General features: G+C 42.5%; 1 protein-coding gene and 1 pseudogene across 5 annotated transcripts in view; one reads left to right on the forward strand and one right to left on the reverse strand.

The window, feature by feature from the left end:
- NDUFV2 (NADH:ubiquinone oxidoreductase core subunit V2) overlaps positions 1 to 13,002 on the reverse strand; it is a 32,304-nt gene extending 19,302 nt beyond the window's left edge. Inside the window, exons 1-2 of one of the 5 annotated variants that reach the window (XR_010597993.1) lie at positions 12,720 to 12,897; positions 11,172 to 11,237 (exon numbers count right to left, since the gene is read on the reverse strand). Coding sequence is in view for 3 of the 5 variants with exons in the window: in XM_042843306.2 (XP_042699240.2) it covers positions 11,172 to 11,237; positions 12,636 to 12,761 (192 nt within the window). In the remaining 2 variants the exon portion in view is untranslated. Of the gene's footprint in view, positions 1 to 11,171; positions 11,238 to 12,635 lie in introns of all 5 variants that reach the window. The other 4 variants (XR_006172820.2, XM_005282645.5, XM_042843311.2 and 1 more) reach the window with 4 other exon arrangements.
- On the forward strand, positions 3,423 to 6,139 carry LOC135981059 (negative elongation factor A-like; annotated as a pseudogene).
- Positions 13,003 to 13,432: the final 430 nt, after the last annotated feature.

Genomic DNA, 13,432 nt, shown 5'->3' on the forward strand with positions numbered 1-13,432 from the left:
TTTAAAATCACAGTTAATTTTTTGAGTTAATCACGTGAGTTAACTGCAATTAAATCAACAGCCTTAGTTTTGCATTTTCTGGTGTTTGTGAGGAGACAGACTTAGGTTCTTGTTCCAACAAGATCAATATGAATGGTTTGGTTAGTGCTAGATTGTTTTTTCCTGCATACTAAATGGTCTCTTTGAAAACTTCTCATCTAGTAACAGGAGAGGTTTCTTTCTTGTTTTGTTGAAATATGCATTTGATTTCAGAGAGGGAAATGACTAAAAGGGTAATTCACCACACATCTGAAAGACCTATTTATGTTTCACATAATGCTCTCTGATCCTCTTTTCACTTAGAGCCTGATCCAAAGCCTACTGAAGTCAGGACTGTCTTTCGATTGACATCTGGGCTTTGGATCACGTCCTTGAAGTGTACCTTGGAAGATTAAGATCTGGGTTTATGGTCTGTTGAAATCCCACCCATAACAGCTAGCAAGTTTAGAAGTGAGGCCATCTGGACACCAGTGTGCAGGAAACAGGAACTGGCAGCATGTAGTGGCATATAACCCGGTAAGACTGAGTTTTTCCCCCATATATGAATTCATATCCAGAATATGGCAACAGAACCAACCACCCCTAAGGGAGTACCATATTCACATACTCAGACTCAACCGATTTAGCCATTTTACAGTGTCTCCTTTCATAGTTTGTAGTTTCCGTATTTAAACACATGTCCACAGAACAATTACATTTGCTAAATATCATGGAGACTACTTCTCCATTCAAAGTTCTACATATATAAATGCTAAAATTAACAAAACTAACGCTCTCAAAGTGCATGTTAATAGTATGTGCTCCTACTTCAATTCCGAATTATGTAAGCCCCAACTGGAATATACTTATCTGTTTACAATTAATTTCCCTTTCTGATAAGAATTATAGAAAAGGTAATCAGATATATTAAATATACATTACTTTTAGAGAGTAGTTTATATTCAGTATACATTAGACCCATCTGTACAAATTGAAAAATAGTATAAAAAGCAAAGAGGAATACAAATTGGTTTGTTTTAGGCAGTCTCTCCCCCTTTCATTAGATTTTTCTACATAAGGAGTCTGATTCTGCACCATTGAAGTCAATGGGAATTTTGCTATTGACTTAAATGGAAGCAGGATTGGGGCCTTAAATGAGGGTGGGGAGAGAAAAGAACTTTTTTGGAAATAGCATGCAAGAATAAAGGCAGCAAACTTGATCTGTGGGTGACAAAGCATTCAGCAGTTCTCTTACAGTTCAATTGTTATTTCTGCACTGCTGGCATTCCATGAATTTAGAGGCTGCCATTAAATCTTGGAAGACTATTTTGTTGTAAATTCTATTTTCAACTCGACAAGACATAGCATAAATACGTGCACTATTGTAACTGAGGATTTTCCTGAATTTGGGAAATTCCATCTTTGGATTTTAAGATTATATGTCAAATACACAGAAAAAATAAGAAGTTATAAATGACAGTAGATTTTCCCTTGGTCAGCGTAAAGATTTTTTTTGGGGGGTGGGGATGGGGCGCAAGGTTACACACTAGAATACCAAAGGAAAATTACCTGAAGAAAAGAAGGGACTTTGTACAAGCATATGACGGGCTCTTTGAGTTACAGAAATAGGATCCTTTTATTGTTCTTTGAAGCTTCCTCACAGAGTTCCTTACATAGCAATCTTCTGCCATTTCTAATAGGCACACCAGACATATGCCACACATCCTGGATCTACTTCTAGATCTTTGGTTTTCCTCCTAAAATGTCAGTTCTTTAATCTGTGTTTTATTTTAGGATTTTAGCCTGCTGTTTGCTTTCTTTGTTTTCCTGTTCTTCTCTGACTCAGTTATTCTTGTTAACACGTTCTTAATTTCTGTTTGCAAAAAAGTCAGCTTGATTTCTAAAATCTCCATCTTTGTTTGGATTACAGCTGTTATTTCTTGGGTATCTGTCTGCTTGAAGAATCTCAAGTGGGGGGAATAATAAATGAGGATTGTATCTGCTGCCACAATCTCAGCACAGTTCTGTGCTGCAGAGCTCTGAGTGGTTACGTTAGAAGCTATACAGCACGTTAAAGCTAAAAATTTCCATTTGTTGGCTTCTTTAGCGAGCTCCCATTGATGATGTTTTGGGTGACTAAGAGGAAGAGTTTGTGTAGAGTTTGAGGGAATTTTCATCAAGATCTTGCAGAGTTCCAGTCACACAGTTGTGCAGGATCGGTTTATCTCATGGTCTCTAATCTCTTCTATTTAATAGAAATATAACATCTATCTTGGACATACACTAGCTCATTTTATCCCTGAATAAGGGCTTATTTATACCTTTTCCTAGGCGCAGAATTCTGGAGAGTAAGAGTAGGCTCATCGCTGAAGCATCAGTGCAGGGAGTGCTGGAGGGAGCATATTAGGAAATGCCCCTTGCTATACTTGTTGAACAAGCGCAGACAGAGTTTCTTGAGTACAGCTATGCAGGTGTGTGGGCGGGACAGGGTCATGCTTCACCCAGACACAACCTTTCTGTTTATGTAATCAGTTCCACTCTTTCCTCTGTATACCCAGTGTGACATTCTGTACCTCAAAATAGCAGCCTGGAACTCCCATATTCATCACTGTGATAGGATTATGATATGTTTTGTACAATGCATGCCTTGTGAGGTATCATTTAAAAAGTCTTGATCTGTTGAAAATTACTATTTAATTGTACGTACTATCATTGTATGAGAAGTTATGAAGTATTGCTATGTGTGTTACTGAAATATGTGGTAAGTGTGGTAAGCCCACAACAAGCCTTTCAGTGGCAACAAAGGAACAACTAACACTGACAAGACAGATTTACATCAGGATCAGCCAGACGTGTTGATGACCCATCGAGGAGAATCCACTCTCCCAGAGATTCCTCAGACTGCACATACACAATGGGAGCCACCTAACCCCCACATCACAGCAAGGATCTTTCTAGAACCTGGGAGAAAGTATAAATGGAGGTTGATGACATCACCATTTGGCCTCTCTACTTCCCCATCTCAACACCTGGAAGATCATTTGGAAGACAAAGACTTTGAACTAGAGAAATTGGTCCAAGGCTGAGAAGGGAATTCAGTCTGTAATAACAACTATAAACTGCCTGGAACATCCAGTGCAGCAAGAAAAGCTGTTTGATTCAAATCTTGCTTAGTCTGCGATAGTGTAGAATTTAGACAGTGATTCTATTTTTATTTCTTATGTAACCAACTTTAACTTCCGTGCCTAACGCTTAACTTAAAACCTAGCTTTCCGCAGTTTTATACTTACCAGTGAGTTTGTCTAAGGTGCTTGGGCAATCTGCTTAGATTACAAAGGCTGGTATATGTCCACTTTCCTTTGACAAAGTGGCAAACTAATTAATGAGCTTTTACTGTTCAAGAGATGGCCTTGAGCAGTTTAAGATGGTACATCACTGGGGTGCAAGGCTGGGGCTGGGTAAAATTGGCTGGAGTTTCTCTGCGTATAATTCATGGGTGGCTTATAGAGCATTCATGCAACTCAACTGGGTGTGTGCCTCCACATGTTGATGGCTGAGTGATCACAGCACCTGTAGGGGTTTGCTATATGTCACTAGCACAGCACTGTGAGAGACAACCCAGGCTGACTAATTTAAGAGGACTCAGCAGTCTCATGTCACACCCAGTTTCTCATTTGTGTAGGTCTTTAAAAAGTGTTTTTCTCCCTTGACACTGTGAAAGATGGAAAACCTGATTGTAAAATAAAAATTTGCAATGGGATTACTCCTTAGAGAGTATAACACCCTAGACTACTTTTAGCCAATTTTTTAAAAATGAGTATATTTTAAGTTGGTCATGTCCCTTTTAATTTCTCAAAATGGTTCTGCGGGCCAAAGAATGCAAATAAGCACTTTCCTTCATCACATACACACTACATGTGTATATTGCCCACTGACATGCCAGCCTGGTGAGGAGGGCTTTAGACTAGGTTCAAAGGAGGCAGGTAACAAAAGCCCACAGGGAGGTATAAAAAAAGGTGATCTCAACACAGAGCTAGACATTAAAAGAGGGGAATAGAAAACTACAATAGGCACTTAGGAGCAACAAGATACAAAATGGTGGGGGAAATCTACTCTACATTTCAGACATCTATGCACAAATGCATGGAGTACGGGGAATAAACAGGAAGAACTGGATATATTAGTCCATAAGCTAAATTATGACTTAACTGCCATCACAGAGACCTAATGGAATAAATCTCATGATTGGAATATTGATATAAAAGGGGACAGCTTGTTCAGGAAGGACTGGCGGGGAAAAAACAGAAGGCATTACATTATATATCAAGAATATGTACACTTGTTCTAAAGTCAAGAAGGAGATGAGAGGCAGACTAACTGAGTGTGCCTGGACGAAAATTAAAATGGAGGTGAAAACAGACCCTACCATGCAGGGCCAGCTTTAGCAGGTGTGGGGCCTCACACCGGGACGCAAATTGTCTCGCGCCCCCGCACTCCTCGCCCACTCCCTGCCCCATTGGATCCCTCCCCAAATCCCTGCCCTGGCTCCGCCCCCAGCCCCACCCCTCCCTGCCCCATTGGATCCCTCCACAAATCCCCGCCCCCTCACTGCCCCATTGGATCCCTCCACAAATCCCCGCACTGGCCCCGTGTCTTCCCCAAGCATGCCGCAATCCTCCTCCGCATCCCTCCCTCCCAGGCTTGCACTGATCAGCTGTATGGCGGCGCAAGCGCTGCAGGGAGGGGGGAGAAGCAGGACGCGGCTTTTTTTTTTTTCTTCGCTCCACCGGCAGCCCCGGACGTTGTGGGGCCCCATTCCGGGGAATCAGCTGAATCGGCTTAAAGCCGGCCCTGCTACCAGGACATTGACCTTACTACACACCACCAAACCAGGAGGAGGTAGACAAGGCATTTCTAGAACAAATAAATATCCAAAACATAAAACCTGGTAGTAATGGGGGACTTTAACTACCTGAACATCTATTGGAAAAGTAACATGGCAAAAACAAAATGTCCAATAAGTCCTGGACTATACTAGGGACAACTTTTTGTTTCAGAAGGTGGAGGAAGCAATCAAGGGGACTGCCATTTTAGACTTGATTCTGACTACCAGGGAGGAACTGGTTGTGAATTTGAAGGTTGAAAGCAAGTTGATTGAAAGTGATCATGAAATTATAGATTTCACAATTCTAAGGAAAGAAAGGAGTGAGAGCAGCAAAATAAGGACAATGGACTTTTTAAAAAAGCAGCTTTTAAACAAGCTTAGGGAACTGCGAGGTAAGGTAAAAAGGAGTTCAGGAGAGCTGGCAGTTTCTCAAGAGACAATATTAGAAGTGCAACAGCAAACAGAACCATGGCCCTCTGAACAATGAGTCCACACTATCTTCTACAAACGATTTGCCTGCAACCTCCAGCATGTCCTCAAACTTCTCCTATATCCCAAGCTCTGAAGCTCAAACAGCTGGATCTGTGCAAGAGGCTAACAGGCAACCAGAACACCCTACAGATCCAAACATTACTCCCCTTCCTGCTCAATCCAAACAACAAACATACATGTGTAATAGTAACTCAAATCCAGTTGTAGCTATACCAACCTAGCCCCTAACACCTAATATGCCACCTGCCATTTCCCCTGCAGTACAAGCACCCCATGTAGCTCCCTCAAATTCAGCAGCAGCCAGGACACAAGAAAAGTCTCTCTCTCACAAGGGAACAAGTGTATGCAGCACTGAAAATGCTGAAGACTGCAAAGTTACGAGGCCAGAAAAGGCGCTTATACTTGGGTTCCTGGCAGGATCCAGAGAGAATCATTGCTAAGAGCAAGGCGACATCATTCAGATTAAATTAGTGAGCATACAGGAGTCACACCAAAAGTCAATGGCACTGGAAGCATCACCTTGTTAGTGGATACAGTCTTTGAAATAAACTGCATTACTGGCCGTGGACCCAGCTCAAGAAGTACAAAACTATACCTAATGTTTCCTAAAAGATTCAGTAACAACAAACTGTGGACCAAATCAAGCATAGAATCAGGCAGCACATATAGTGTGTGTCAACTGTTCAAAATGGCATTCATATGTCAGTTTCTTTACTTTCCAGAACACGAATAGTGGCTATCCAAACTAACTGGGTTATCTGATTGCAACATGAAGATGGTGCTGAACTGACAAAGATTTTTTTTTTTTTAAGGAAGGGGAAAAAGGTTAACATTTGTTCTGTGATTCAATATGCCAGAAATAAAGACTACAACTGAAAGTTTGCTTCCCAGGTTTGGAGCAGTTCAATTCCAAGCACTGGGGAAAAGGACAATTGTAGAATCACAGTTTACCATTAAACAAAGGCATAGATTTTATTGCAGAAATATTTACATTGACTATATGGGTTTAGTTTAAATATGGACACTTGCACACTACAATATTTGCAGTTATTCCTATAATTTGATTGCAGTAAATCTAACTACTGTAGGTGGTAGATGTCCAGCATCTAATAGCACCCACGCTATATTTGGCTTGTCTTTGACAGGATCATAGGGGGATTTGAGAAGCTGTGTTAACTCTACTGTACTGTGGGAAAAAAACAAAAAAAAAAAGCAAACTATCCCGACGCAAAAGAAAGGTAGAAACACTAGTAAGAGGCCAATACAGCTCCATCAGGAGCTCTTTAATGGCTTGAAAATCAAAAAGGAATCACTACAAAACAACAGCACAAGCATAACAGGGACAAAATCAGAAGGCTAAAGCACAGAATGAATTACGCCTAGCAAGGGACAAAAAAGGCAATAAGAGGAGGTTCTGTAAATACATTAGAAGCTAGAGAAAGGTGAAGGAAAGTGTAGATCCTCTATTTATCAGGGAAGGAAAGCTAATAATGGACAACTCAAAAAGGCTGACATGTTTAATGCCTGTTTTGTTTCAGTACTCACTAAAAAGGTTAATTGTAATCACATATTTATTTACCACAATTAATATTAACAATAAGGGGGGAAAGGAACACAAGCCAAAATAAGGAAAGAACAGGTTAAAGAATATTTAGATAAGTTAGACGTATTCAAATCAGCAGCACCTGGTACTTAAGGAACTAGCTAAAACGCTAGCAGAACTGTTAGCAATTATCTTTGAGAATGCATGAAGGACCAGTGAGATCCCAGAGGACTGGAGAAGGGCAAACATGGTACCTATCTTTAAAAAGCAGGGGGGGGGGGGAGGGGGGGGGAGGGAAGGATCCAGGGAATTATAGACCCGTCAGCCTAACTTTGATACCTGGAAAATACTGGCAATCCATTTGTAAGCACCTAGAGGACAATAGGGTTATAAGATATAGCTAACATGGATTTGCCAAGAACAAATCATGCCAACCCAACCCTGTTTCCTTCTTTGACAGGGTTATTGGCCTAGTGGATAGCAAGGAAGCAGTAAATGTGATACATCTCGATTTTAGTAAGGCTTTTGGCACAGTCCCCATATGACTTTCTCACAGGCAAGCTACAGAAATGTGGTCTAGATGAAATTACAAAAAAAATGGTTGAAAGACCGTACTCAAAGAGTAATTATCAATGGTTCACTGTTACATTGGGAGGACGTATCTAGTGGGGTTCTCAGGGGTCAATCCTGGGTCTGATACTATTCAGTTGTTTCATTAATGACTTGGTAATGGAGTGGAGAGTACGCTTATAAAATCTGTGGATGACACCAAGCTCAGAGGGATTGCAAGCATCTTGGAAGACAAGATTCGAATTCAAAACAAACTTTGACAAATTGGAGAATTGGTCTGAAATCAACAAGATAAAATTCAGTAGACAATGCTAAGTACTTCACTCAGGAAGGGAAAAAAAAAAATCTACAAAATGGGGAATAAGTGGCTAAATGGGTACACTGCTGAAAACAATCTGAGGGTCACAGTAATCACAAATTAAAAATGAAACAACAATGCGATGCCATTGCGAAAAGGCTAATATTCTGGGGTGTATTAACATGAGTGTCATATGTGAGTCACGGGAGGTAACTGTCCCATTCTGCTTGGCACTAAAGATGCCTCAGCCAGAGTACAGTGTCCAATTCTGGGCACCACACTTTAGGAAAGATGGGGACAAATTGCAGTCTCTCTGAAAGAGCGCAACTAAAATGGTGCAAGGTTTAGAAAACCCGATCTATGAGGAAAGGTTAAAAAAACTGTGCATGTTTAGTCTTGAGAAAAGAAGACTGAGGTGGGACAGTCTTCAAGTAAGGACTGTTTATAAAAAGGATTGTGATGAACTGTTCTCCACGTCCACTGAAGATAGGACAAGTAGTAATATGCTTAATCTGCAGCAAGGGAGATTGAGGTTAGAGATTAGGGAAAAATACTAAATATAAAGATAGTTAAGCACTAGAATAGGCTTCTAAGGGAGGCTGTGGAATCCCCACCACTGAAGGTTTTTAAAAACAGGTTAGACAAACACCTATCAAGGATGGTCTAGATCTACTTGGTCCTGCCTCCACACAGGGAGGCTGGACATGCTGACATCTGAAGGTTCCTTCCAGCCCTACATTTCTGTGATTCTAGGTACCTGAAATGTGACAAGTAGTACAAAATAAGCAAGAAAAAAATCTAAATAAAAATGCACATGAAAAGAGAAAGCAAAAAATCTACACTGAAACTGGCATCAAAACAGAACCACCACATTGGAAGGAAAGTTAGTGTTGCTCCATAGTAAACCCCCTTCAGCTCCAAGCAGGCTTTATTGACCTTCAACACCACAAAGCAAAAGGCAGGAAAGAGGATGGAGACTAGTGATATTCCAAGAACATGATTACTTAAAACTGTGTATAGTTTTCTCTGTACAAATCAGGCAGCCAATAAGACATCCACCTTCTGATGGTATTAAAACACCCAATATTGATTAAGAACTCAAAAAAGTTTAACCTCAAACCAGTCAGAGCAATTGACCAATTATCTATTATGGAGATTCTCAAACTGTGGTCCGTGGACCACCAGTGGTCTGCGAGCTCCATTCAGATGGTCTGTGAATAGTTCCCTCTAAGGTGCACGCCTGAGCGGTCGCACATAAAAGAATGAAGGGCCACCCACCTAATTACTGGAGCTGCACAGGTGTGGCTCCACTAATTAGATGCCTGGACCCTGGAGAAGACACACATGTAAGTTGAGGTGCTGGCCTTGGGGAAAATAGTGGGCAGGTAGGAGGGGGCAGTGGGGTGAGAAGAGGGGGTGGGGGGAATTTGAGACATGCACAGCTGCGGCAGCCAGAGAAAGAGAAGGCCCTCCTTCCCAGCCCCAGCTCGGGGGCTGCAGCTGCCAGGGAAGAGAGGGCACGTCCATCACTTTAGAAAGGTAAGACTACTGATATTAAAATATGAGTTGTGTGCTTTTATTTGTAGAACAAAAAAACATTAATTATTAAGGTTGATTTTTTTAAATATAGTGCTTTTATCCAAAGCGCTTTGCAATAGTTAGCTAACAGTACAAACAACATTTCAAAAGATCATTAAGTGGTCCACCGAGACTCTCAGCAATTTTCAAGTGGTCCGCAAAAATAAAAGTTTGAGAACCACTGATCTATTAGATAAGCTCCCAATTTGTCCTTAAACACCTCATCAGTGGTTTTCAACCTTCTTTCATTTGCACACCCCTAAAAAATTTCTAATGGAAATACAGACCTCTTTGGAAATCTTATACATAGTCTACAGACCCTCAGGGGTCCATGGACCATAGGTTGAAAACTACAGCTCTATGTTAATTAATGCCTGAAAGTTATAGCTCAAAAAGCCATTGCGTAACTGAGGCAAACAAGTATATAAAATTGTATCCAAGATTCAAAGCTGTTGTGAGAAAAAAGGAGCATTAAAGGACAGCAAATATTTTCAAACAACTAATAAGACACAGATCCCCCAGGTTGCTATAAATTAAATTCAAATGGTGACAGATCTTGAGGATGGTTTTTTTGTTAAATTCTCCAAGCCAATTGGCTCTACACCACAGGCCTTGGCATCCCTGAAATTGTCCTCAGAACCTTGTGTGTGTGCTAGGAAACAGGGGAGCTTGTAGCTGGCTTTTGCAGCTTATCTCCCTGGCTTCCCAGGCTCTCAGCTGCTGACCTGTTCTTGAGGATGCCTAGCCTGATAGCCTTCTTCCTCTCCCCCCCTCCCGGCCCCCTCTTTGGGCATCAGCTCTCACTGCCTAGGTCTCCAACCCCTTCCTGCCTCACTTCATGGAAAAGTCCAGAGAGCATGAACTGTAATCCAATTAACTCTCCCTTCGGGGAACAGCTGAAGAGAAAGAGACTGCTGCAGGGAGACCAAACAAAATGCTGGGTGCCTGCCTGCAGCAAAAGGTGAATTTTGTGGCAGAAATGCTGAATTCCACTGCATCTTGAAAAACTGCTAATTGTGCAGCCTTGGAACTACAGAGCTCACAAGGTCATGAAGGATAGGAATAGGGCAGATCACACCCCTCACAGCAGTTCTCTTCAGATTCCGGCAGATGGCACTGATTCATGTGCCCCAGTTTGCATTTGAGATGCTTGCAACTATAATTACTACTATTTATATTTGTATTGCATTTGTGACTAAAGGCCCCAGTCATGGATCCTAATTGTTCTGGGAACCACACAAACATGGGCTAGAACATTTTTAAAATTAAAGGTCAAATTCTGGATCTCAGCTCAATGGCAAAGTGAGTTCTGTGGCAAATTCAGTAGTAGTGGAATCAATGACTACACAGGACCATGCCTAAAACCTTCCTTCTCAAAGAAATCCTCATGTTCGGAGCAAAACTAACTATTCTCCAAAACCTCTTTAGAAAATGGCTGAATTGTTTTTGTTTAAAACTTTAACAGTGAAAGTTTGGTAAAGTTATAACCAAATGAAAACAGAGGCTTATGAAGTCAAGCGTTAAGCAACCTCACTTAAGGATTTAAAATTATCTAAGATAGGGAAGGGATAGCAAGGGGGGAGGGGGGGAGAACAGATTTTCACACCCCCCCCCAGAGCAGGGAGTTCTACTGAAAAATAAGTTTCCTTGTAAGTTTCTACTAAGGTCTGAAAGAACTGTTCTTGCCAATCAAAAGTTCATGTGTGAATAAAAACCATATTTCATCCAACCTTCAACTTTAACTTATTTATTCATTTATGTTTTCAGTATCTAGAAAAATTTCTTACCAGAAACAAGGCTCCTCCACCTCCACTGCGCACAGCTGTTTTATGCAAGTAGCGGATCTGTCTCACCTTTAAACAACATTTTGAAAGTATTAAAAACTATAGGCAAAAATGTATGTGCTTAATTGCCATACACTGCTTTCAGTAAGAGTTTGATTTCTATATCAATCATAATAAAACACAACCAAAAGATGGAGTGGCTTATTATTTGACGAGGCAAAGTGGAGAATATTAAAGGCCTCTCCTGATATCAGGAATATCTTTGTTTATTTAACCCACCTTGGTCACTGCAGATCAAATTAGAAAGTAAACCCTGTCATCTCAAAGCCAGAATTTTACATAACTCTTCTCACGTGTAAGCACATATCAGCCAATGTACTAAATAATTTACTGCCACAACACACACTTTATAAATATACATCAGCCGTATATGTTTTACAATGTATGCATAAGCTACTGTTTCAAATCTAATGCATTTAGGGAAGTTTGGAAATCCCATTAGGTGCCTATCCACATCTTTAGACACATCTTTGTAAATCTGGCCCTGTGTACCTTTTTCAAAAAATAAAACCTCAAAGTATCAGAGTTATAAGTATTAGATTAGACTTTTTTAATCAGTTTGACCTAACTCTTTGATTGGTAAGGGAGAGACCATAGTAAGGGAATTAGAAGGATTATTAACCTATGTTTAGTCTTAGGTACAAGAGAACTGCATTGTTAGCAGCAACATTTGACAAAGATTTTTCCTAGTAGGAAAAAACCTTCTATTTTCCAAACTTAAGTCTTAATAACCCAAGATACATATCAAGTATTCGTTTCCTTAAAACTAGCCTTTTCCAGTTTGAAAGTAGAGACAGGAACTTTATAGTTCACTGATCTTAAACAAACATATAGGGAGTCACAAATTTGGCAATGTCAAGTCTGCTGAAGATCAGAGAGAGAGAATAAAGACATCTCCCATGTGTCTGTCATGAGGGGCTAAAAAAAGACTACACACTATCAGTCATTTTTATAGCAAATGTAGATGTGTACAGTTGAACAGTATTCTGCCTCAAGGGATATATGAACCATAAACACAAGTGATCAAAAACACAATTCTCAAAAGAAAAACAAACCAATCAACGATCACTGTAGTTATATCACACATGACAGAAACCATAACTAAGAAGCGTGTGCACAGCCCCTATACACCCACCTCCACCGTATCCCCCGAGCCCCTCCCCACTGAACCCCTCCTCCTCCTCCATATCCCCCGAGCCCCTCCCCACTGAACCCCTCCTCCTCCTCCATATCCCCCGAGCCCCTCCCCACTGAACCCCTCCTCCTCCTCCTCCATATCCCCCGAGCCCCTCCTCCTGAATCCCCCTCCTCTCCTGACTTTAATGGGGGGAGGACCGCCCCCTTTCTGTGGGGCGGGCGGTGACATGGGCCGGGCTCCCGGGGAGCTGAAGGCCGCTGTGCCCTTGCCTGCTGCCTCAGGCCCGACTCTACCAGGGACGCCGTCTCTCGCCGCGGCGCCTTGAGCGGCGCCTCGGCCGCGGGTTTCCTTACCGACTGCGCGGCAGCGGCGCGAATAGGAGCAGCGAGGAACATGACGCCAGCCCTCGGCCCTGCAGGCCGCAGCCCCCCTCACTGTAGCCGCCACTAGGAGCCCGCGCGCCTCCTCCCTTACCGCTCCCTCCCACTCGGCCGTCGCCGTCGGCATTAGCGCGGGAGCGCGCACGCCTCGCGTTCGGGGGCCGCGCGCTGATGCCGACGGGTCCGCGCGGGGAGAGGAAGGAAGGAAGGAACGCGCTCCACGACAGAGTCTCCTGCGCGCGCCGGCCCCTCTCTCGCGCGGCTGGGTGGGAGCGTGACGTGAGGGCAGCAGCTCGGGATCAGGAGCGATATGACCCCTTAGCGATACCTCAGGCCCCGCGCACGGGGATGCTGGGTGACTGCCCGGCCTCGCTGTGGGGCGCAGCACCGTGCGCCCCAGCCCTGTGCCCTGTAGCTACCAGGGAGGGAAATGTTAGGCTCACAAGCATTGCCCACGGGGAGCAAAGGCAAAACACCTATTTGTTCCCTCGCACTGGCACCTCTGCTGCCAATGAAAAAGATTCCCAAATCTCATTATTTTTAAACTAATCTTATTACCTTCGGGGGGGGAGGCAGTGCTTAATTTGTGGCAGAGCAGAGTCCCGGCACCTCTAGCCCTGGCAGTTCATGATAGCCCCGGCACCTCTGGGCTTGCCAAGTCAGATTATGAAAGATTTAAATAATTG

Source organism: Chrysemys picta, chromosome 2 (assembly GCF_011386835.1).
Source record: "Chrysemys picta bellii isolate R12L10 chromosome 2, ASM1138683v2, whole genome shotgun sequence".
Taxonomy (NCBI): Eukaryota; Metazoa; Chordata; order Testudines; family Emydidae; genus Chrysemys; species Chrysemys picta.